At 46.5% G+C, this 24,292-nt stretch overlaps 1 protein-coding gene across 1 annotated transcript; it reads left to right on the plus strand.

The window, feature by feature from the left end:
* Window positions 1–1,572: 1,572 nt before the first annotated feature.
* Cmtm6 (CKLF like MARVEL transmembrane domain containing 6) lies at window positions 1,573–22,973 on the plus strand. The gene is made up of 4 exons (XM_027415306.2): window positions 1,573–1,798; window positions 10,735–10,911; window positions 13,112–13,210; window positions 19,786–22,973. Exons 1-4 carry the CDS (start codon window positions 1,661–1,663, stop codon window positions 19,921–19,923), a joined length of 552 nt encoding a protein of 183 aa, XP_027271107.1. The 5' UTR covers window positions 1,573–1,660; the 3' UTR covers window positions 19,924–22,973.
* The last annotated feature ends 1,319 nt before the right edge of the window (window positions 22,974–24,292 follow it).

A 24,292-nucleotide genomic window follows, 5' to 3' on the forward strand; every position in this document is an offset into this window, starting at 1 on the left:
AACTAGCTCTTGTAGACCAGGCTGGCCTAGAACCCACAGAAATCCACCTGCCTCTGCCTCCAAGTATTGGGATTACAGTCCTGTGCCGCTGCCGCCACCACCACCACCACCAGGTCCCATATTTTTATTAAGCCAATTGGGGTGACATATCTTCACAGGGTACAAAAAAATTATTCCACAACAGAGGACAGAGGACAACTTTCAGGAGTCAGTTCTCTCCTTCTACTGTGAGTTCCAGGGATCCATTTCAGGTCCACTGGCTTGTGAGGTAAACACCTTTACTGGCTGAGCCAGCTTGCTGGACTAAATTAATTTTTTCTTTTTGAGACAGAGTCTCATGTAGTTCACACTGGCCTCAAACTCGGTTGCTGTATAGCCAAAGGTAACCTTGAACTTCTGGTCGTCCTGCCTCCACCTCCAGGGTGCTGGGATTAGTGGTGTGTGACTTCTGATCTCCACAGTTACACACACATGAGCCTGCACCTTCTTACACACGTGCACCCTCCCATGAATGAAAACAATGGACGACAATGGGATGTAATGAGTCAGAGAGACTTCTCATTAGTCAGGAAGGCTTGGCCGATAGTTAGGCTTGTTTTTAACTAGCTCGTATAACTTAAATTAACCCATTTCTATTCATCTCCATTCAAGCTGCCCATCAGCTTCTTCCGTGTCTCCTGGCATCTCCTGTGCACTTAGATTCTCCTCTCCCTTTCTCTCCCTGGAAATCCCACCCACACCTCCTGCCCAGCTACTGGATGGACGTTCAACTTTCTATTACAACCATCACAGCAAACACATCTTCACACAGTGTACAAATATCCCACAACAGTGGGAAGTGAGAAATAAAACTCCAAGGGAGGAGGCTGGGGGTGCAGCTCAGTAGGGATGTGTGGGTTTTAGCATGCTGAAGGCCCTGAGTTCTATCCCTTAGCACCTTTTAAAAACAAAACCGGTTGAGCATGGAGGGGGTGCATTCCCGCGATCCCGGCACTTCAGAGATCAAGGCTGGAGGATTGGCACCAGCTCCAGGTGCTACATCTGAGTTCTAGGTTAGTCTGGGCGGGTGAGATCTTGTTTCAAAAAAAAAAAAAAAAAAAAATCCAGACCGAAACCAAACTAAAAGTCCGGGCGGGCGGAGAGGTGGCTCACTAGGTAAAGACACCAGCCGCCACTCCTAAAGATAATTCGGTCCTCAGTACCCACCCACACGAAGGGATAGGAAAACTGACTCCCGGAATAGTCTTCTGACCTCTGCCCGGTGCCCCTCCCTAGGTAGGGAGATTAAAAAATAAATGTAATAAAAGAAACCCACCCCCAAACCAGACCAAAACAAAACCCAAGTCCACAGAAATCCCGGAACTCTGTCAGTTCCTTCAAGAGTTAACAGGCGAGCCGGAAAGGCGGAGGGGGCGTGGCGAACCCGGGGTGCGGCGGAGCAGGGAGGCGTGGTTAGGACGGGAAGGACGCGAGGGGCGCGGCAAAAGAAGGGACTTTCTAGGGGCTGGGGCGGGGCGGGAGTGGGCGGGGCGAGGGCGTGAGGAGGGCGGAGTTGACCGGAAGCGGGGGCGGAGTCCCAGGAAGTGATGCCCCCGGCTGCGCCGCGGAGACTTTTGCTGTGCCGGCGGGCGGACGGCGAGCGGGCGACCTTTAGCGGGCGATGGACAACGGCGCGGTGTACAGTCCCACCACCGAGGCGGCCCCGGGCGCCGGCAGGGGCGCGCGCAGCGGCCTGGCCGCCTACTTCTTCCTGGGCCGGCTCCCGTGGTCGCGGCGCGTTCTCAAAGTCTCGCAGCTGGTGAGGCCAACGGCGGCGGAGGAGGAGCGGGCGCCGGGTCGGGGTCGGGGCTGGGGCCGGGGTCGGGACCGGGGCCAGGGCCGGGGCGGGGACCTGTGGGCTGCGGAGGAAGCCTCCAGGCTGCTGCTCGGCGGGCGTCCTCGTTCGGAAGCAGCCGTCTCCACACCCCAGTTCCTTCCCCCTGCGCTGGGGAAGGGGCGTTGCCGCCCGCCGCCCCCCGCCCGGGGCCCCTTCGTCGCTCGTCGGTCTTCCTCTCCCGGAGCCACCCTACGCTCTTCCCTTCCCTGCTCTCAGCCAGCACTCTTGGATTATCGTCCTGAGTGCTTGTGTTTTAGACAACGAGGTGCTTTCTGCCTATCTTTTCTGGCTTTTGCGGTTTTCCGGGTGCTAGCCCAGTTTAACTTGCCTGGCAGTTCGTGTTTGGGTTCGAGGTGGAGCCCAAGGGCATCTTTCTGGTTCGTGTGTGCGGGTGAGAGAGAGGACTAACTAGATCGCGGCATGCTTCCTTTATTTTTTTGCAATTAAGTTCCGTAAGCTTGGGCGTGGAAACATAGACACCTTTGATATTTAAATTACTGCGTTTCAGGGTCCTGACTCAGCTGCCAACGGATATTACTTTTTTTTTCCAAGAAGACAATTTTAGGGAAAACCAGATTGTTTAGAATGTTTATGGTTTTTGCTTTGTTTTGTGAAGCTTTTTTTTTAAATTTTTTTCTTTGTAAAAACAGCCCATGGGTTTCCTTGGGAAGATTTAAAATTCCTAAAACGCTGATAATCAGAACTTAACATTCTTGGAACTCAGTTGACCTACTTTCCTGGAGTAGAAAAACAGCCCTTAGAAAGCTGGCGCTGCGTTTTGTTGCTAGAGGAAGCTAGGGATGAGGAAATCATTTGGAGACAAGTTAGATAAGTGGCGTGTGCAACCCTAGACGATCTGGTCCTGTGTGGCCCTCCACACACTCTTGAAATGTCCACAGTGGGCACTTTTAGGTTGTTAGGCCCTGGGGTTCCCTCCTGTCACTGCTCCTTTACAGAAACAGTTCCTTTTACGGGGGCGGGTGTGTTTTGCCCCCTCCTTCACATCCCCTCCCCCTCTACCCTTTTCTCCCTCGCTCCTTGTCTCCCTCTCCCCCTCTAGCCCTTTCCCCTTCCCCCTCTCTTTCTCTTTTTCCCACTCCATCTCTCCCACTCTTTCTTCACAGGGTCTCAGTAGTTCAGATTAGCTGCAAACTAGTTACAGTGTTGTAGAGATGACCTTGAGCTTCTGATCCTCCTGCCTCTACTCAGTGCTGGGATTACAGGTGTGCTCCACCATGCAGTTCACATGGTGCGGATGTAGACCCCAGAGCTGTGTGCATGCTAGGCAAGCACTCTACCAATTGAACTATACCCATAGACCCAGATTCACTTTCTTTTGCTCTTCCTCTGTGTAGTCCTCACATATTTCCTAGATACCTGCTGTGCTTCTCTGCAAAACAACAACAACAACAACAACAACAAACAAAACAAAAAACAAAAACCACACTGTTTCTAAAGAGACTTTTTGAACGGAGAGAAATTTGCCTTATAACTTTGCTACTCCAAGGAAACCATCCCTATTGGGCTGCTGCTTATTAAATCTCTTATTTGCAGTTGCTTTTATTTTTCTTTCCATTAAGAAACGCTAAAGCCAAAGTAAAAATTCTCATTGCTTTATTATAACTCAGCAGGTCTTAGTTCTTTGTCTTCAGAAGAGAACCAGCCAGAAGTTTCGCTGGTCCTTTACAGTTGGACCAAAGTGGTCAGTTTGCCTTGAAAAGGTTTTTAGTTGTTCTGTGTATTTGCCATCATTCCTAAGGAGAAAGAGGAATAGAATGAAACACTATCTCTATGAAATTCATTTGTTATGGGAAACTTGTCATGTTACAGGCATGCTTTCTTTAACATGGAATTTTAAAACACATTTTCATTTTCATGGTTGCCTTTTGTTTCTGCTTTTTCTGTTTTAATAATGTCTTACCTGGTAACAAAAATATACTATAGTTATTCAAAAAGTCTTAAGAAAGTTATAGATGAGAGCTGTAGGCAAGACTTTCCTTGCCTTATACTCTGTCATTCTCAGTGTCTTTAGTCCATTAAAGTCTATAGAATTGCAGAGCTCTGATAAGAACACGGGGTGATCGGAAGAGGAGGCACAGTGTGTTAACTTCCAAACCCTGAGAAATGTATGTGTGTGATTTGTTATTCTGGGCCTATAAATCTTAAGAAGCCTGCTGTGAAACATGGGACTTGGGGGATTCTCCATCAGAGCTATGGGAGGTGGGGCTGGGTCACCTCTAGGTTCTTTCCATCTGTAGATCTCCCAGGCTGCTCCAGACTTGCTGTTACCAAGCTAAATATCTAGGGGCACAGGGTGAACCTGCAAGCAGGGGAGATTAGGATAAAGTGCAGAGCTTGCCTAGCTCTCGGAATTGTGCTGCTATGCTTGTCACTCAGATCTGACATGTGTTTTGTCAAAGGCTTGTCAAAAATTTAAAGGCAGGTCTCTCGTTTTCATACCTTTCCAGAGCTGAGCCATGAGTGAGTGGTTGAAACATTGTTGTCAGGAGCTACTGGGATCTTTTTTTTTTTTTTTCCTGAGGTAGAGTTTCTTTGTATAGGCTGTCCTGGTACTAGCTCTGTGTTCCAGGCTGACCTCGATCTCATAGAGATCCGACTGCTTATGCCTCCTGGGTGCTGGGACTAAAGATGTATACTACTACCAGTGGGCTAGAATCTTAAATTTTACGAAACTGGACTTCTGTTTTTTTTCTATTTATAGATTTGCCCTTATGTTCCTATTTTATTTGTTACCTTTTAAATGTTAGATGATGAATTTATTCAGGTTTTAATGTTTAAATGACTACATGAACCAGTCTATGATCTCATTTTTAACTTAAATTTATTGTGTTTGTGTGTATGGTATGTGTGGGTGGGTATACATGCCATGGCATGTGTGTAGAGGTCAGAGGACATCTTTGTGGACTTGGTTCTTTCTCTCCTTCCACCGTTATTTGGGTTCTAGGGTTGAACTCAGGTCATCAGGCTTGCATAGCAAGTGCTTTTACTCTGTGACATCATGTTGTCCTCACAGTCTGAAAAGTTTTTTAAAATGGATTCATATAATCTCTTTGTAGATTATATGAATGACTGTAAAACATTTACTTTGGCTAGCATAATGCTATTAAGCTGAATTGCTATCCAAATGAATGAATATTTCTTAGAGTTTATATTCTTTTAATATTATGTGTATTTTTTCCTGCACGTGTGGCTGCGTACCTGATGTCTCCAGAAACAACCTGGGGGTATCTGATCCTCTGGAACTAGAGTGGTTGTGAGCTGCATGAACTATATTGTTTGTGTGTGTGCCCACATGTGCTGTGTGTGTGGAGGGCAGGGGTCAACTCTGGGTATGTGCCTCAAGGAGACCAGCGTCTCCTTGAACTTGAAGTGTGCTGGTTGGACTGTACTGACTGGCCTGTCCCTGCTTCCCCATATTCTGGACCCAGGTGGTGTGTGTTGCTGCACCCTCCTTTTTCTCTTCTCTTTTTTTTGGGGGGGGCAAAGTCTCAAGTAGCCCTGACCTGCCTTAAGCCCCCATGAAACTGGGGGACAGTCTTAAATCCTCCCTCTGCCTCCTGAGTGCTGGGATTGTGGTGGTTCACATTCAGCTTCCAGATCCTTTTTTAAAATGTGGGTTCTAGGGAATCAAACTCAGGTCTTTGTAATTAGTCTGTGGTTTTTCTTGAGACAGGTTCTCATGTAGCCCTGTTTAAATGATCGGCCTTACTCAGAAAGTAGCTGAAGGTGTCCCTGAATTCAGGATCCTTCTTCCTGTACCTCCCAAATGCTGGATTGTAGGGTGTACCACCATGCCCAGCTTTTGTTTTGTTTGAGAGAGGATCTCACAGTGTAACCCAGGTTAGCCTGTGGCTTGCTGTATGGCTCAGGCTCACAGTGTCCTCCCACTTTGGCCTCCTGAGTGCTGGGATTATAGGTATGTCCACAGTTCCTGACTTCAGTGATATGTCTTTGTTGTTGTTGTTGTTCTGGAAAGATCTGTAGACCAGGCTGGCCTTGAACTCACAGAGATCCACCTGTTTTTGCCTCCTGAGTGCTGGGATTAAAGTTGTGCGCCACCACCCCCACCCCCCCTGCGAGCGTGCGTGCATGCGTGCGTGTTTTGTGAGGCTATGTGCAAATGAGTGAAGGTACCTGCAGAGGCCAGAGATGTCAGATACCCTGAGGCTGGGGTTGCAGGTGATTTTAGGCCATCCTGCATGGGTGCTGGGAAACTGAACTCAGATCCTTAGCAAGAGCAGTAAGTGCTCTTAACCCCTGAGCCATCTTTCCAGCTTCTTAAGTCAGTTTTTAATGGTGTGCTCTTTTCTAAGTACATGTAATTTTATAGAGGATGATGCCTTCTAACTAATGCCAAGCAGTTTTTCAGATGTTTAAGGGGATAGACTTTCATACCGTGTGGGACTAGCTCAAGTTCATCTGTAAACTCAGATGGGAAACTGCTCTCAAGATGATCCCCACTCTAAGCGCTCTGTTTCCCCATCATGTCCAGGTAGACACACTCAGAGAGCTGGATGCATCATCACTGTGTTCAGTGCTCACTAATAGTCTCTAGTATGATAAGTTCTTCCTGTAAATAGTGTGTTTACCAAGAAAACAGCATGGAGCCTTTTATCGAATTATTTCTTTGTGTGTAGGGGACTCTTGCTTCCTGCCCTTGACTACTTGTGAAATACTGGTGACCACTACTTCTTGAAATTATTTTTCTTTACTTAATACAGAAAGTATCTGTTTACCAAAACAAAATATGACTAAAATAAAATACCCCCCATCAGAGTCTCTTAGGTATTACTGTTGGATAAATTGTTTGAAGTCTTTTTACTTGCTTTAAAAGTTTCCCTTTTTATTTTAAAACCAAAACCAACATATCCTGACTTATTTACTCCGTGCTCTTCAGCTCTTTTTTTTGTTTTTTGTTTTGTTTGTTTTTTGAGATAGGGTTTCTCTGTGTAACAGCCCTGGCTGTCCTGGACTCACTTTGTAGGCTGGCCTTGAACTCACTGAGATCCACCTGCCTCTGCCTCTGCTGGGACTAAATACATGCACCACTATCACCCAGTTTACCTTCTACTCTTGAACTGGGGAACTCCCTCAATTCCCAGAGTCCTGTGTTTCTCATCACATAGGCACACCTACTCCTTTTGAATACCTTACCATTCCCAACCAGTTAGGGCAGTACCCCTTTGGACTCACCCAGCATGTTCTTGCCCTCATGAGTCTGTCCTTTCTCCTTCGACTGTGAATGTCCTCTCCTGCCCATGTGTGTCTCAACCCTGGTTTGAGTCTTATGTGTCCATCCAGCCTTCTGTAACTACTCTGGGTATTTCCACGAGGACTGCTCAGGTGTGTGGTGTAAAAGCACTGCTGCTCATTGTTTCTTGTGCATTGATCATATTGTGCATTAGTCATATTGTGCATTGGTCATATTGTGCATTGATCATATTGCTCTGCCATTGGCTGCTCATACACAGCCCAACATGTGGGTCATGTTGCTCTGTCATCCCATGCGCATACACACACCCATTGTTGCTGCATATTAAAGCACACTCTGCACTAGAGGGGGAATAATGCTGAAGGTGATTATAAAAGAACTGTTCTTGTCCTTTAAAACCGAAGTGTTCAGCCTGGATGTTAAACCCATTTATTTGGCGATGGCCAGGTGGAGTCTGCCTGTTGTCAGCAAGACTGATTTTTGCTAGTACATAGAGCAGGGCTGCTGGTGGCCTGGGACCCTCTGCTTCTGGGGAGCAGTCCTGCCCTTCTTCAGACAGGCAGCCTGTGTCTGTGCTGTAGGCCAGGCGTCACTGTCTTGCAGCTCTCACAGGAGTGTGTCAAGAGCAGCCAGACAGAACCCTCAATTGAAAGTTTTCTCTCTCTAAGCCAAGAATTACCTGCAAGTCTTGGTCTTCCTGCCTCTGTTTCTCAAGTGCTGGGATTACAGGAGTACCCACCACAGCTGGCTTCAACTGGCTTTCATACACAGGTGCATTTTTATTTTATGTGTATGAATTTTTTGTCTGCATATATTGTCTGTATTTTTTGCATGCTTGGTACCCAGGGCAGCCAGAAGGGGTGTTGGATCCCTTGGAACTGGAGTTAAAGGCAGTCGTGAGCCTCAGTATGGGTGCTGAGAATTGAACCTGGGTCCTCTGAAAGAGCAGCCTGTACTCTTAACTGCTGAGGCATCATCTTTCCAGCCTCGTGGAGATATGTTTTTCAGGTACTTCCTAGACTCTTAAACTTGGATAAACTTTTTAACTTTTTTTTTTGGGGGGGGGGGAGGCTTCGAGACAGGGTTCCCCTGTGGCTTTGGAGGCTGTCCTAGAACTAGCTCTTGTAGACCAGGCTGGTCTCAAACTCACAGAGATCCGCCTGCCTCTGCCTCCTGAGTGCTGGGAAACTTGGATAAACTTTAACATACTCAAATACAGCAAGTAAGACCTTAGGCGTTTAGGGTGCAGTGGACTCTCATCCTGAAATTCATACGGTTGCCCCCAGCACAGAAGGTTAAGGAAACAGTGAGGTGTGGTTTGTCTCAGTGTGTCCCTCCATATCCTGTGATGTAATGGTAGGGAATGCCTCCATCCGAATTGTTTGGCATGGGGGTCTGCTTTATGTCTGGCTCACTTCACAGGAAACCAGAGCAAAGAGATCTATTTTTGTTCTGGCATAAAATCTTTTTAGTTGTGAGGTGGGAAGTTTCCCTTGGTACACATGTGAAGGTCAGAGGATAGCTCTTGGGTGTTGGTTCTTTTCTACCATCTTAGTTCTGGAATTGAACTCCGGTTATTAGGCCTGCCGAGGACTGGCTGAGCCATCTCTTCAGGCTCCTAGCTATAACCTTTTAAGGTTGAACTAACTAACTAATTTTCTAGTGTTGTGTAGTGAATGAAGGGTCTCATGCATGGTAGCTATAGCCTCCCTCAGCCACCGAGATTTGGTTTTTATACTTTGTACAGTTATCTGGAGATTGAACTAGGCTGGACATTTTGTGCCTTAGCTTCCTTTAGCTGTGGAAGGATGTCTGCATTGTTTCTAGTTTGGGGCTGTCTGAGTAAGTCATCGTGAAGTTCCTGTACTTGTTTTTCCTCAAGGTAGGTTTTCATTTCTCTGGAGTGTACAGAAGTGCTTAGCTTTGAAGATGCTGCTAGTTTCCCTAGTGCTGTCTGTTGACGTTGGTGATGAAAGTGTGGGTGAGAGGTTCACTGCACTGAGAAAGGCAGCCCTTGATTTTCATTTCTCTTTTCTTTTCCAAGCTACTGTGTTTCTTTTCCTTTCTTTCTTTCTTTCTTTCTTTCTTTCTTTCTTTCTTCTTTCTTGTTTTGTTTTATTTTTTGAGACAGGGTTTCTCTGTGTAGCTTTGGAGCCTATCCTGGCACTAGCTCTTGTAGACCAGGCTGGCCTCGTACTCACAGAGATCCACCTGCCTCTGGCTCCCGAGTGCGAGTGCTGGGATTAAAGGCGTGAGCCACCAACGGCCAGCTCTTTTTTTTTTTTTTTTTTCCCCAGGGCTGGGAATTGAATCCAAGGCTTCCTGAATGCCAGACATTCATACTACCACTGAGCTACATTCCTAACTCCTGGGTGTTTTTTGGAGATAAGGTCTCACATTGTAGCCTAGGCTGGCCCGGAACTCCAGTGGATCCTGCTGCCTCGGCCTCCTGAGGGCTGAATGTGTGGGTGTGCCCCAGCACTCTAGTCTGCTTTGTTGTTTTCCTTGTAGCAGTTGGATGCTCCTCTTGTGTCTGTCTGTTTCTCCTGCCCTGGGGTGAGGTGGAATTTCCCTTTGGTTTTCACTTTGGGTCATCAATCCTTTTGATGGGTTGGGCACTCAGAAGGCCATTCCCCAAGCTTTCACAAAACCTGCTGTCATGAACAGTCTTCCCCTCTCTAAAGAGTTAACCCTGAGTGGGCGTCAGCTCCTCCCTGTACAGAGCGGCCTGGTTCCTCCCAGCACATGGTTTCTGCTTAAGGCAGTAAAAAGTGCTTCAAGCTGTCATCTTGAACTTCCCTTCCTGTGACCTCATCCATTGCGCCCCTGACTTGACTTGGCTCTTCTAGTCTGCTGCCATGTCTCCCCACCCCCACTCGCAAGTACAGAGTGATCTGACTTCTCTGCCAGATGGGAGTTTTCTTGCCTGCCAGGGTCACCGATACAACTGCCAGCTTTCTTGTGGTGCAGTTTAATTCAGGTGACCGTGTTCTTGACCTCTGAGTAGCAGTAGCATGCTTGCCGCCTTCTTCAGGTGGCCACACTTGCTCTCGTCTATTACCCTTTGGGCTGCTGTTTCTTATGGCTCTTGCTGGCTTCTCCCCTTAGGAAGGCTGCTCCCTCCCAGGGTGCTCTTGACCTCTCTCTCACTTGGCTGAGCTCCAACTATACCTCTGCTAACTTTCCCTCTGGCTCATTCATTACAGCACATTAAAAAAAAAAAAATTGCCATGTGTAGTGGCACTCAGCTTTCTCTCCTTTGGGCTGTTACAACACTCTCATTTCTGCGTCTCTGTGTTTGACACACAGACTAGTATTTCCCTTCAAGGCAAGCAGACTAAGTTCTGTTGATCAAGTTTGTTCACTAATTTTGCTTGCCCCAGTCTCTACTTTAAAAATATTAGAGTAAACAGATAGTCGTTTTAATTTTTTTTTTTTTTAAGGGGGTGTTCTCACAGTCTTAGCAAGGCACAGTCTTAGCAAGGCTGGTCTTGAACTTTTGATCCTTTTGCGTCAGCCTCCCAAGTGTCTGGTCTACAGGCACATGCCACCAGGCACAGCCTGCATGTAGTTTTACAGGTCATGGGTTCTTTGAGTCACTGAGGTCTATGGTTTTCTTCTCTAGCTGCTGTCTCTGCTGGCCTTCATCTGTGAAGAGGTTGTGTCCCAGTGCACGTTGTGTGGAGGCTTGTACTTCTTTGAATTTGTGAGCTGTAGCGCCTTCCTCCTGAGCCTCCTTCTGCTGATCGTATACTGCACACCAGTGCACGACAGAGTGGACCCTGGAAAAGTCAAGTCCTCGGTAAGTGTGTCAGGCTGCTGTCTGGGAGTCAGCCCGGTTTATTGTTCCATCAGTAACACTTTAGAGCTAAGCACTAGGAAGAGCATTGTCTGTGTTCTAGCTCTGCATCCCAGCATCTGCGGCCTGGTCTACATAGTAAGTTCCAGGACAGTTATGTAGAGAGAGACTGTCTAAAAAACAAAACAAAAGAAAGAAAAAAAAGCAAAAAGGATGTTTTCCTTATAAGGCTGGGAAAGCTTCATTTTCACATTAGCGGTGCTTAGCTTTCTAGTGGCAATCTGCTGACCCCTGGTATTTGCTTATGATTTATATTGAGGGATGACAGATAATTTATTTATCCCCTTAATTTAGGGAACACTTGAACAGTTGACTTCTTAGGTAGCATTTTCTGTCTCCTTTGTGGTGCTAGAGAACTGTCACATACGGCTCTGTGTGCCAGAGATAGATGATGCCTTGATATCAGGTGGAGAGCATCTGGGAAAGATGCTGACATCTGCCTCCGTTTCACATACATGTGCAAACAAACAAACACCACCACCCACTCCAAACTGACTGGGATATAATTCAGTTGGTAGAATACTTACTTGGTTTGCACTGAATCCTGGGCTCTATGAATTGGTGTGGTTTTACATGCCTGTAATCCCAGCAATCAGGTATGAGAGAAAACTTACTCTACAAGGTTGTCCTCTGACCTCCACGCACAGGCAGTGCCACTTGCAGGCCCACTCCCAACATTAACAATAAGAAACAAACAAGAAGCTGGGCAGTGGTTTTTCAATGCCCTCAATCTCAGAGGTAAAGGATCTTTGTGAGTCAGAGGCCAGCCTGGTCTACAGAGCAAGTTCAGGATAGCTAGAGCTACACAGAGAATCCCTGTGTTAAAAACCAAAATCAAACAAAAAAGAAACAAACAAGAAGTTACGTGAATAGAAAGTGGTATAGCTTGGATTTGAACTGAAGTAAACTGACTTTAGAGGCTAGTTTATTGAACACTACATCTTTTTTTTTTTTTTTTTTTTTCTTTGACAGTGTTTCTCTGTGGCTTTGGAGGCTGTCTTGGAACTAGTTCTTGTAGACCAAGCTGGTCTCGAACTCACAGAGATCCGCCTGCCTCTGCCTCCCGAGGGCTGGGATTAAATGTGTGCGCCACCAACGCCCGGCTTACATATTTCTTTTTAAAAAATATGAGGCTGGAGAGATGGCTCAGGGGCTAAGAACACCAGCTGCTCTTCCAGAGGACCTGGGTTCAATCCCCAGCACCCACATGGTGGCTCACAATGACCTGTAACTCCCTTTCCAGAGGATCTGGCATCTTTACACAGACATACATGCAGGCAGAACACCAATGCAAAAATAAATAAATCTTTACAAAATACTTTATTTTGTTCATATGTTTGTCTGCATGTATGTATGTATGTATGTACATATGTACATATGTACGTATGTCTGTACACTCTATGCATTTCTGGTAGCCTTGGAGGCCAGAAGAGAGTGACAGATCCTTGGAACTGTAGTTACAGATGGTTGTGAGTCAGTATGTAGGTGCTGGGAACTGAACCGGGGTCCTCTGGAAAAGCAGTAAGTCCTCTTAACTGTTGAGACATTTTTCCAGCCCCAGTAGTGCATTTTTCTGTTTGAAGATGTTTGTCCTAAGTAGGCATGGTGATCCCAGCACTTGGAAGGTAGAAGCAGGAGGATCAGAAGTTCATGGCTCGTCTGGGCTACATGAGAAATTGTGAGAGAGAAACCACCAAATAGAAGTTCAGCTCAGTGGCAAGTGTTTGCCTAGCATGCATAAGGCCATAGGTTCACTCCCCAGTAACACCGTAAACCAAAAGAAAGATCTGTTCAAAATAAAAATGTGCTAGGGATGGTGGCACATGCCTGTAATCCTAGCACTCAGGAAGCAGAGGCAGGTGGTTGGAGTGGTTGGATCTCTGTGAATTTAAGGCCATTCTGGTCCACATATTAAGTTATAGACCAGCCAGGGCTACATGGTGAGACCCTGTCTCAAAAAATTTTCTTTGTAAATAGATAATGTTTGCATGTAGGTTGCATTGTTGAAAAGGTACCAGGCTAGCATGTTTACATTAGGGTTGCACCAAGGAAATGTAAGTCATTCAAGGGTTTTTGAAATTAAAAATCTTAAACTTGGTGTCTGCTTTTCTAACCTGTGTTCTTGTTTTCTCTGCATGTGTAGGATTTTTACATCACTCTGGGAACAGGCTGTGTATTTCTGTTGGCATCTATCATTTTTGTTTCTACCCATGCTGGGACCTCAGCTGAAATTGCTGCAATTGTAAGTATTTTGCATTTTTTAAAAAGACTTATTTATTATGCATACAGTGTTCTTGCCGGCACGCAAGAAGAGGGAATCACATCTCATTATAGATGGCTGTGAGCCACCATGTGGTTGCTGGGACTTGAACTCAGGACCTCTGGAAGAGCTGACAATGCTCTTAACCTCTGAGCCACCTTTCCAACCCAGTACTTTGCATTTTTAACCTTAATCTTGTTTTCTTAGAAATAGAGAATTTAGCCAGGTGGTAGTGGCGCATGCCCTTAATTCCAGCACTTGGGAGGCAGAGGCAGGTGGATCTCTGTGAGTTCGAGGCTAGCCTGGTCTACAGAGCGAGTGCCAGGACATGCTCCAAAGCTATACAGAGAAAAACCTGTCTAGAAAAACCAATAAATAAATAAATAAATAAATAAATAAATGAATAAGCAAATAAATAATTTAGAAAGTCCTTGATAAGTTATATATAAGTAGTAATTATTATTTATTTGTATTAATGATGTATGTGTTTGTGTGGGGGTAGGCACCTGTATACCATGATCTGTGTGGAAGTAAGGGAAGATCTTTAGTTTGGTCCTGTTTTCATGCTGTGTAGCCAGGCCAAACAGCCCACTAGTTCCCACCCCTCCTTTTTGAGATAGGGTCTCACTGTGTAACCCTGGCTGGCCTAGAACTCACAGAGATCTGGGTGCTGGGATCTGGGGCATGAGCCATCTCACTTGGCCCCATTAGCTTCTTGGAATCTCATATTTCCACTTCCTGTAGGTTTCCTGGGATCTGCTTTTCATTTTGTGTCTGACTTTTTCTTGGGTTCCGGGATCTGAACTCATTTTCGGGCTTGTGTGCCAAGCACTTTTCCCCACTGAGCCATCTCCCCAGCCCAAGAGTAGTTTTTCTTCTACTTTTAAATGTAATATTGAGTAGAAGACCTAAAAGTAAACAGATATGGTAGGCTGACAACCCTATGAACCTGCCTGAATTTGACTGAGTTCTGTTTCCAAAGTTTTCTTTATGCTGCATACAAGCAAGTGTCTGTTAATGCAAGAGGCACGGTGGCCTTTGTTGTCATATACAGTTTTCTGCCCTTCAGTACTGCTTTAGGTACAGAGGCATTTGGGAGAAAGGGCTTGCAGAGTTAGCCAGGCAAGGTCTGAGTGAGCCGACAGAGTGCTAAAAGATGGCTCAGCATTGCGAGCTTCTGCCTTGTGTGCTGTAGATCTGGGTTCAGTGTCCAGTGCCCACATGACAGCTCAAAGCCATCCATAATACCAGTTCCGGGGGGGGCAACTCTATAGCGCCGGGCATCCATATGGTGTGCAGATATGCATGCAGGCAAAATACTCAGACACAGCAAAGAAAGAGAGGTAAAATGGTTAAAAACAAAGTGTTGAGAGAGTTGCAGATGGTGCTGTGCAGGCCTGGTTTGTAAGGGAATGAATGGATAGACAGATGCAATCAAGCCACAGCTGACTCCAAAAAGGGAACGACCTGGGTTTGGCAATGAGTTTATGAATTAGTTTGTGTTGGCTGTGCTGGGGACATCCAGGTGAATGAATAATGCAGAGCTCAGTTTACTGTAGGTGAGATGAAACTGTCTTCTTCAGGGTGGAGGAGGAGTTGAGGAAAGGAAGAACCCAGACTGCAAGGGGTGGCCTCAGACATGCAAGTGTAAGCCAGGTGTGGCACTGCCTTCAGTCCTAGCATTTTGGAAGCTGAGGCAGAAGATTGAGTTTGAGGCCAGCTATCCAGGACACCCCCCCCACACACACACACACACAGCGTGTAGTCACAGAGAAGGTGGTCTGGAGTTCTAAGAGACTTGGTGTTGTTTTCTTCCTGTTTTGGTCTTCATCAACTTCCTCAAGGTTTTGCTAGTGAGGAAGCTAAATTTGAAGCATGGTCTTTTGTATCTTGACAAAATTCTCAGAATGTTTGGTCATATGTTAGAATCATACAATGAGGAAGTGATTTGAGGAAGAGGAAGTAGGCTGTGGTGTTGTGTCCCTGTGTTACTATAGTGTGACAAGTGACTGGAAAAGTAATTTAACCTAGTAGTGTTTAATAAAATAGAGCTTTTGATATAACTTCATCTGTCTTCACCTAACCTGAGTTGTAAGTCATATGCTTCCCTTATCACATCTATGGGCCAGTGACACTATTGCTAATGAACATGTGTTTGATACCTTTTGTGGAATGTCATTTATCTGCAGACTTGAGTCTTAATGATTGACACCCACACAGACTCCTGCATACATGCTGGTGTAGCAGAGGCTGGGGCATTTCAGCTAGTAATGCTGGCCACCAGCACAGGGACTCTGAAGAGATGGGAAACAGGGTATTTTGGGGTGGGGTGCTCTAAGGTAAAATATGACTCCACTGGAGGAATGTGGGCTTTGTAGGACATAGATAAGAAGATCATACCTCAAGGCTAGCTTGGGCTGGCAGGGCTGGCAAGGCTGCAGACTGGTATGTCTAGGTCCCTTCCATGCTACCTTGACTCCTAAAGTGGTCAGGTCTTTTTTTTTTTTTAATTTATTTTGTATACACTGTTCTGTCTGCATGTATGCCTGCACACCAGAAGAGGGCACTAGATCTCATTATGGATGGTTGTGAGCCACCATGTGGTTACTGGGAATTGAACTCAGGACCTCTGGAAGAGCAACCAGGGCTCTTAACCTCTGAGCCATCTCTCCAGTCCCCAAGTGGTCTTAAAGCAGCTGGTCCCAGATCTAGCCTTTCCAGTCTTCTGTGTGTAAAGATATAGCTTTAAGGACATGAGGTGGAGGAGTTGGGGTGCAGGGGATTGAGATGTCGCTTGGGGTCTGTCCTGCTGTCGTCATGTATGTGTACTAGGGTTGAGACCTCTTGAGAGAATAGGAAGGGTTGATGTGTCTGTAGATAATAAGATGAAGAGGGGGGACCTTCTTTGTGTGCACATGTTTTATTTTTTTGTTTGTTAGTTTTTTCAGGCAGGGTTTCTTTGGTAGCTTATGTAGCCCAGCTCTGTAAACCAGGCTGGTCTCAAACTCAGAGATCTACCTCACCTGCCTCTGCCTCCTGAGTGCTGGGACTAAAGGCATGCACCACCACACCCAGCAAGGGGCGACCTTCTTACTGGCTAGATGGACTTCTCATCTTGAGGCAGCCATAGAAAGAGACAGGTGTGTGGCTTTGGGTATCCCTGATAGTATGGTGACCAGACGGAGTTTCTATTCCGCCTGGTCCCACAGCCATTCGGTCCATATTAAAATACACTGAGGCTTATATTAATTATAAACTGTTTGGCCGATGGCTCAGGCTTCTTATTAGCTAGCTTTCTCTTAATTATTAACCCATTTCTATTAACTATGTATTTCCAGGAGGCTGTGGCTTCCCCCTAATGCTCTGGCATGTTACTCTGTGGTGGCTACATGGCGTCTCTCTGGTGGCCTCTCTCTGCCTTCTTCTTCCCAGGGTTTTCCTAGTCTGTAGTCCCTCCTATACTTCCTGTCTGGCTACTGACCAATCAGCTTTTATTCATGAACCAATAAGAAAAACATACATTCACAGCATACAGAAAGACATCCCCCTATCAGAGCCAGGAGGTAGATACTTAGCTCAGTGGGGAGGAGACAGTTATGGTAAGCTTGCACAGTGAGGGATCTAAATGTCCTGCTTTAGTGCCCCCTTGATGGCTTCTCTGGTAAAGTAGAGGGTACATGGGTCACCAGAGAAGTATTGTGGTAGATGGGCCTGGCAATGGGGACTCTTGAGTTGTAAGTCTGGGAAAGTAGGACATGTTTTAGATCTATGTATCCTGTAAGTCTGAGGCTTTCTGTCAGAATAGCAGTGTCTGGAACCAGAGTGAGTCTCCCTAGGTCAGCAGGGAGGAATAAGAGAGGGACCTCTTTAATGGAGACTGCACAGGCATGGGAAGCAAAGAGAGAGAGAGTAAAGGAGGGGAGGTATACCTTGCTTGTGAGAGTAGGCCAAGGATACGGGGATAGACAGAGAACATAGTCTCACCTAGTGACGCCCGTAAAGTTGGTCTGCAGTCAGCTGTGCCGACCACACCATTGTGGTTGGTGTGGCTGTCTCCAGAGCCCAGTGAGGAGTTTGGAGGAACTCTCCCGTGTTAGAGGCAGGGAGGGCTCCGGGAGGAAATGGCTTCATCTGGTTGATTTTTGAGTAAGAGTTTGAGGTCCTCCAGCAGGTCAGGGGGCTAGCTGAGAGCTAGCTATTCCCCAGGGTGAAGCCAAGAGTTGGGCTGGTGTCTGGATTTAACACAGGGTGCTTGTTTTTGTGGTCTCTGAGCCTGCTTTAACCTGGAAAAGTGATTTTAAGAGCTAAGACCCAGTAATCCAGCAGCAGTTGGGGTGAGAAGGGCCAAGCTGGGTAGAGGGGCTTAGAGGAGAGGATTTTTAAGTAGGATTCGTTCCCCAGGTGGATGGGGAGAGATGGTGAGTCAGGAAGGCTTTGGTAGATGGTTGTTAGCAATGTGCCTTAGGAATGGTGGGCGTGTGACAGAGTGGATGTGATCACCTAGGGCTGTGTGGGGAAGGGAGAGTCACCTAACACAGGAAGCTTCCGTATGCCAGTCAGAAAGGACTTAGGCCATGTGGACCTGGGGTGCTGAGCATGCATGGTAGGGAGGAAGCTGCTGCGGTCGCTTCACCTTTGTACTGTTAGTACAGTGCTCTGCGTAAGGCCATTCATCTCTCCGTTCACTCTACCTGATGATGGAGGCCTGTACAGGACCCGTGACTTCCTGGTCATGGGGAGAGCTTTGCAGAGTCCCTGTCTGACGTGAGGTGTGTGTGTGTGCAGGGCCATTGTCAGTGTTCAAGGAGGCAGGAAGCCCGTTTGGGTACTATTTTAAGATTGCCATTACTAGCTGGGCTGTGGTGGCGTACACCTTTAATCCCAGTACTTGGGAGGCAGAGGTAGGCGGATCTCTGTGAGTTCGAGACCAGCCTGGTCTACAAGAACTAGTTCCAGGACAGCCTCCAAAGCCACAGAGAAACCCAGTCTTGAAAAATAGAAAAACAAAAAACAAACAACAGATCTCCATTACTACGTCAGCTGCCTTGGATGTGTGTGGAAGAGCTTCTACCAGTTCAGAAGGGCCAAGACCGGTACATGTGTGGCCTTTTTAATAGATGCCAAAAAGGTAACAGCCTCCCAATCTGGGCCAGAGGTTTGTTCTCTTGGAGCCCCTCCTCCCTGAAAAGTTTCTGTACCCACTAAGCCTCTCCACTGACACAGCAAACAAATCAAACGAAATCAAAGTGAATGAGGAAAAGCCCAGGTTTAATGGGTAAAATGCTCCCGGATGATTTTTCTGGCCCCCCCAGAGAGGAGACAGGGACATCCTGAAGGTCACACAGCTCTCCCCTTCCTGTCCTGCCACACAAGAATCAGAGACAGCTGGACTCTAAGCACATACTATGGACTGTTGTTCACCCACGAGCATACAACTTCCTCCTCCTGAAACCTATAGGGAGCCACTCACACTCTGCCTTGTAGGACTCACTCTTCTCACAGCCCCCATTTTTCCATTGCATTCATAACCCTTGTAATAAATCCACTTCATTGTCACCTTGGACCCCAATATCTGAGCCCTTTCAGCTTTTGTTTTTCTTCAGGAGAGGATTCGAAAACAGCACCTAGGAAGGGAGAGAGGTGTGTGGGTTGAAGTTCAGTCTCCATGCCAGCCTTGTGATTTCCTAGGCTAACAGGAATTTCTAGTGTCTCTTGCTGGTGGAGGTGGAGGTGGAGGCAGCCTGCCTCAGTTAGGATTGGGGGTCTCTTCTGAGTGACAGCTAGAAACTCTCCCTCCTTCCTGCCACATGGGAGTTGTGTTTGGAGTCAGCTAGCTTGTCTATCACGCACCAGGGTTTAGCTGGGAAGCAGAGATGGGAAAGTGGTTTTTAAATAACTCCAGCTGGGAATGCAGGGAATTCCTTTCATAAGTTTCCAGAGGAGGTAGATAGCATGCGAGGAGACTCCTGGCTGTCCTACAGGGACTATCGCTTGGAGGTGTCAGGTAGAGGGGGTGGGACTGGGGACTTGTGCAGTAGCTATGGAGACAGGAGCAGGGAGACCAGATCTCTTCCTGGGCTGCCGTCTCTTCCAACTGACAGCACCTACGCCTGGGACTGGGCCTGCAGCTCTGTGGTCGAGTGCTTGCTTAGCATGCAGGAGAACTGGCCTCTGTGCCTAGCACCACACAACAGGAGAACTGGTGTTTGTGTCTTGTGGGACTTTGAATAGTATCTGTTACTCTGGAAATTTTTCTGTCACTTCTTTTCCTCTTTTAATGAATTTTAAATTCTGTTAAAGAATAGTAAGTGTGGGGCTGGAGTTAGAATAAATATTTGCTGCTCTTCCAGGGGACCCTGTGATCTCTTTAGGCCGCCAAACGAACCCCCACACATGTGGAATTCATTCCCTCAGACAAACACATGCATGTAGGTAAAAACAAAACGTGTTTTTAAGAAAGTGGTTATGATGTGGAATGGATATAGACTCGCAGGCTGAGTAGCACATGTGATTGTACCCCGCACTCCCTCATCTAACTCCCCCCTTTTTTTCCCCAGGTGTTTGGGTTTATAGCAAGTCTGATGTTCCTACTAGACTTTGTGGTCATGCTCTGTGAGAAACGGCAAGAGAGCCAGCTGAGAAAGCCTGAGAACAACGCCAGGGCTGAAGCCCTCACCGAGCCGCTCAATGCTTAGGTCAGGAGCAGGCGCTGCAGACCAGAGGAGTGCTCCTTCCGTGGGACCTGTGTCGTGTGTGCACCTCGTCTGTTGGAGAGAAGGGAAGGGACAGGAGGGCGGCTTCTCACTGCAACTGCGGGGTGGCAGCCCTGCCAGTTAAAGCTCAGAGGAGTTTAGTAACTGTTGGAACTTACCTTAAATGGAGGAGGTTGTGGTGGTGTTTGTTTGTTTGTTTGTTTGTTTGTTTGTTTTTAAAGACAAGGACTGTGGTCTGTGAATTGCATGTCTGTTGTTTGCTACAGGCTACACCAGGGTTAGCTTCCAGACCGTTCATTCTCCATCCTTTCCGGAACTGTTTCATTTTAAAGTCATTTGCTTTGCTATTAGTTTTTGCTGGTTAAATTCTGTTCTGTTGTTGGAGATTTAATTGTGTTTAAGGTGTCGGTGCAGGCTTCCTTCCCTAATAATAACCCTTGTCTTTATCTCACTCAGCCTTACACTTATGTGCTGACTCCCAAAGGCAGTTATTTTTGTTCTTTCTGATCCATGCATTGCCTAACAGAAAATGCATAGTGGTGGTGATGTGTATAAAAGCAACAGTATCAGCCGCCTTTGGTTTTTACATTGCACTCTGGTTGTTAAGATTAAGTTTAAAAGAAAAAAGACTGTTACAGAATACAGAAAAATTGAAGAAACTGATACTACATCTAAAGACCAAAGATAGAATAGACTCTGTGTCCTGTCCAGGGGACATAATTGCACAGATAGGCCTTCACCACCTGGCAGTGAGTGGAGGGTTGTGCTGTGTGCACACACAGAAACATCTGATGGTGGTTGTGTTGTGTGTACACACAGAAACAATGGATGGTGACTGCTGCGTGCACGCACGGAAACACAGTTGATGGTAACTATGCTGTGTGCATACACAGAAACAGACAGTTGATGGTTCATCCTGTGAGTTGGGAACTGGGTCTCCCTCCTGGCAGGCGGTCCTTCCTGCTCAAGGGCACACTGCTCTGCAGGCTTCTCCTCAGAGTCCTGGTGGGCTTGCTCACCCACCTGAGTCTCGATGGTCGCTGGGCCGCATCACCATCTTCAGAGGAAGCCTTCACTCTTGCTCTTTCCCTTGTCTCCTCACTCTAGTTCATTGTCAGCTATCTCCAGGCTGGCCAGAGTGTTGTGCTCTCCTTGTCACCAAACGAGGCAGGAATGTCGATCAGATAGATTCTTGTTCCCACAGGCCTCTGCTTGAGTTTCTCTCCAGGGGAGGTGTCTTGAGAAAGCGGATCCTAGAGCCCCTGCTAGTGAATACTGTTGGTAGTATAAGGAGGCTACAGACTGTTCCATGCTTTGGAAGGATTGCTTGTTGCTGCAAGGCTATCTTAGAGCCACTGGGGCACCTGTGTGCCCAAAGGGAACCTTTCTTTCTTGTCTTCCTTCTGAGGTTTGACTGAGACTCGGATATGTCAAGGCCTCTGCCCTAGTGGAGGTTTCCCAGGCTGGGGTTTCTCTCTGAAGACGTGCGATCATGTTTCCAGGGATTTTCTGTGAAGTTCCCCCTCCTTTTCAGTTTCTTGTCTGCCATTGTACATGGTAGATGGTTTTGGTTACATGAGTGAGGCTATTACAGTTCTCAGAAGTGGATGAATCTGCTGTTACTGACTCACTGCCTGATCTGCTGGGTTACCTGCTTGGGAGATCATGAAACCAATCATGGATGTTGCCTCACTGGGCATTCCATCTAAGAGAAAGGACAGTAGGCTCTTGAAACCAAGAATAGAATAATTCAAAAGGAACCAGTTTATAGCAGACAATTTTAGAATTTTACATCAAGCTGTGCTATGGTCTGGAACTATCATCTAGACCTGTTGAGAATTAACAGCAAATCAGGGCAGCTTTAGTGTAACTATTAGTCAGCTGTTTGGTATTGTAACAAAATACCTGTGACAGTCAACTTACAAGAGGAAAGGTTGGGCCTGGAGAGATGGCTCAGAGGTTAAGAGTGCTGCTTCTTTCTCTTCAGAGGACTGAGTTCTGTTCTCCAGTGCCAGCATGGGATGGCTCTCTACTGCCTGATACTCTACCACCAGGGGACCCAGTGTTTTTGGTCTCTGGCACCCAAACATGTATGGCATACATTCACACATACATAAAGTAAATCTTTAAAAAAAAGAAGAAAGAAAGAAAGAAAAAGAAAAAAGAGGGTTTGTCTTGCTTGCAGTTTTGTAAGCTTCAGCCCATGGTCAGTCCTGTTCTGCTAGATGGCAGTACATCATGGTTGGGGCTTGGTAGAGTAGGCTGCTCATGCTGTGCATCCAGGAAGCGAGGAATGAGTGGGTGGGTGTGACTTGAGGTCCTGAGTTCCCTTTGGAGGGTACGCCCCACTGACCTAAGACCTCACACCAGGTCCCACCTCTGAGGGTTTCTGCCATCTCTCAGTAGTGCCACCCAGGCCTTGGGAACAACTCATCCCAACAGTGCACCTCTTTGCCAGTGTTGGGCTTGTTGAGGATGGACAGACGTACTCTGGCCTGTCTCCACACATGCAGAACTTAGCATCTAGTTGTTTACTGTGGGTTTGCTTTGTTCCACAGCTGAGGGCTTCCTTGACTACTCCATTTCTTCCTTGTAAGAAGATAATTTGGTCACTATTAGAACTTTCTCTTTTGGGGGATCTGTGACTGGTTGACTTCTGCATCCTCTGGGGAGTGGGGGGATGGTGTGATGGGGTTAAAGACTGTGGCACCAAATCAGCTCAACAAGAGCTGGGACCAGAGACTGTCAACACAGAAAAGATGTCTTTATTAGCAGCTCTAGCAAATTTGATTTGCTGTATTTTATACAAATTGTTTAGAATGAGTTTTGAGACTTAGAAGGGAAATATAGCACAAGACTTCTATAATTACTATACTTAAATTATGCTTTATGTGGGGACTGGGAAATGTATGTTTACATTGCTTATATCTGATCACTTTTGTATTTGTTGATTTAAAACCTGTGGGTCTTTTTTATCACTCTTAATATAACTTTTATAATCTTTTAAAATAAACTCTCTTAATTACAGTGTGGATGTCTTGATGTCTTCACAGTTGTTCATTGCAGAGACTAGTTTAGATAAGCCCCTCACTTGAGGGGGCTAGCTGTCTGTGTCCGTGTCCATGTCTTTGTCCGTAGGGGTCTGGAGGAACGAACCTGCTGCCCTCTGGAGAGGGAGAGGACATACTCAATGCATGCTTGTCTCCTATGGCAGCACAGGGGCCTCTAGTGCCAGCACTTGGGGCTGAGGCAGGAAGATCACCACTTCAGGTCAACCTGGCCTTTGAAGTAGTGAAAATATTCTTTTTATAAAAGATTTTATTGACTTATTATGTATACAACATTCTGCTTCCATGTATATCTACACACCAGAAGAGGGCACCAGATCCCATAACGGATGGTAGGGAGCCACCATGTGGTTGCTGGGAATTGAACTCAGGACCTCTGGAAGAAGAGTCAGTGCTCTTAACCTCTGAGCCATCTCTCCAGCCCCAGTGAAAATATTCTTAGGATCAGCTGTGGTAGAGGCAGATCTCTATAAGTTCAAGGCCAGTCAGAGTTATAGTGAGTTCCAGGCCAGCCAGATAAACAAAGACATTTTTAGGGCATCACATGGGATGGGTTGTAAAAGAATGTTCAGCACTACATGGCTTTAAATCACTTTTGCCGCCTCTTTCTCTTCCTTTCCCCTCTCCTCTCCTTTCCCTTCTGTTTTTTTTTTTTTTTTTTTTTTTTTTTGAGACAGGGTCTCATGTAGCCCAGGCTGGTGTAGATGAGGCTGTCTTTGAACTCCTGATCCTTCTGCCTTTGTTTCCCATGTTCTGGTATCATGGATGTTTGCTGACTCCACATAAGTAACCCGAAGGAAGCGAGTTTGAGCTCCACTTGGCACTCTAGATGTGGCTCTGGAGCTGTAGAGAGAGAGCTGTATCTGTTTGGGCCAGCTTGGTAACTAGACAGTGGGAAGCAAATCTGGGAGGTTCTGCTGAGTCAGAACTATTTGTGGAGTGTAAAATTCCTGCCTCCAGTCCCTAGAGAATAACAGGATCTTTATAGTCATCAGGAACTCACTGGAATTTGTACATTCTGCAGGATTTTTCGTTTTATGTTGATAAAGAACATTGTGTATATAATGCAGCTAGCTGCAAAGAGAGAAAACCTACTGCAGTGTCCTCAACAGTAAGAGTAGGCTGGTCTCATCTTTAGTCCCTGAGGCTGCTTGTGAGGCTGAGGCAGGGGATCTCTTGGGCCCAGGAGTTGGAGACCAGCCTGGGAAATTCAGTGGCTTGATATTATCAACCCAGACCAACTTGTGTCCAGGGTTTTCTACCTAGACACCATTGCTCACAGG

The sequence above is a fragment of the Cricetulus griseus genome, chromosome 4 (assembly GCF_003668045.3).
Source record: "Cricetulus griseus strain 17A/GY chromosome 4, alternate assembly CriGri-PICRH-1.0, whole genome shotgun sequence".
In the NCBI taxonomy this organism is placed as follows: Eukaryota; Metazoa; Chordata; class Mammalia; order Rodentia; family Cricetidae; genus Cricetulus; species Cricetulus griseus.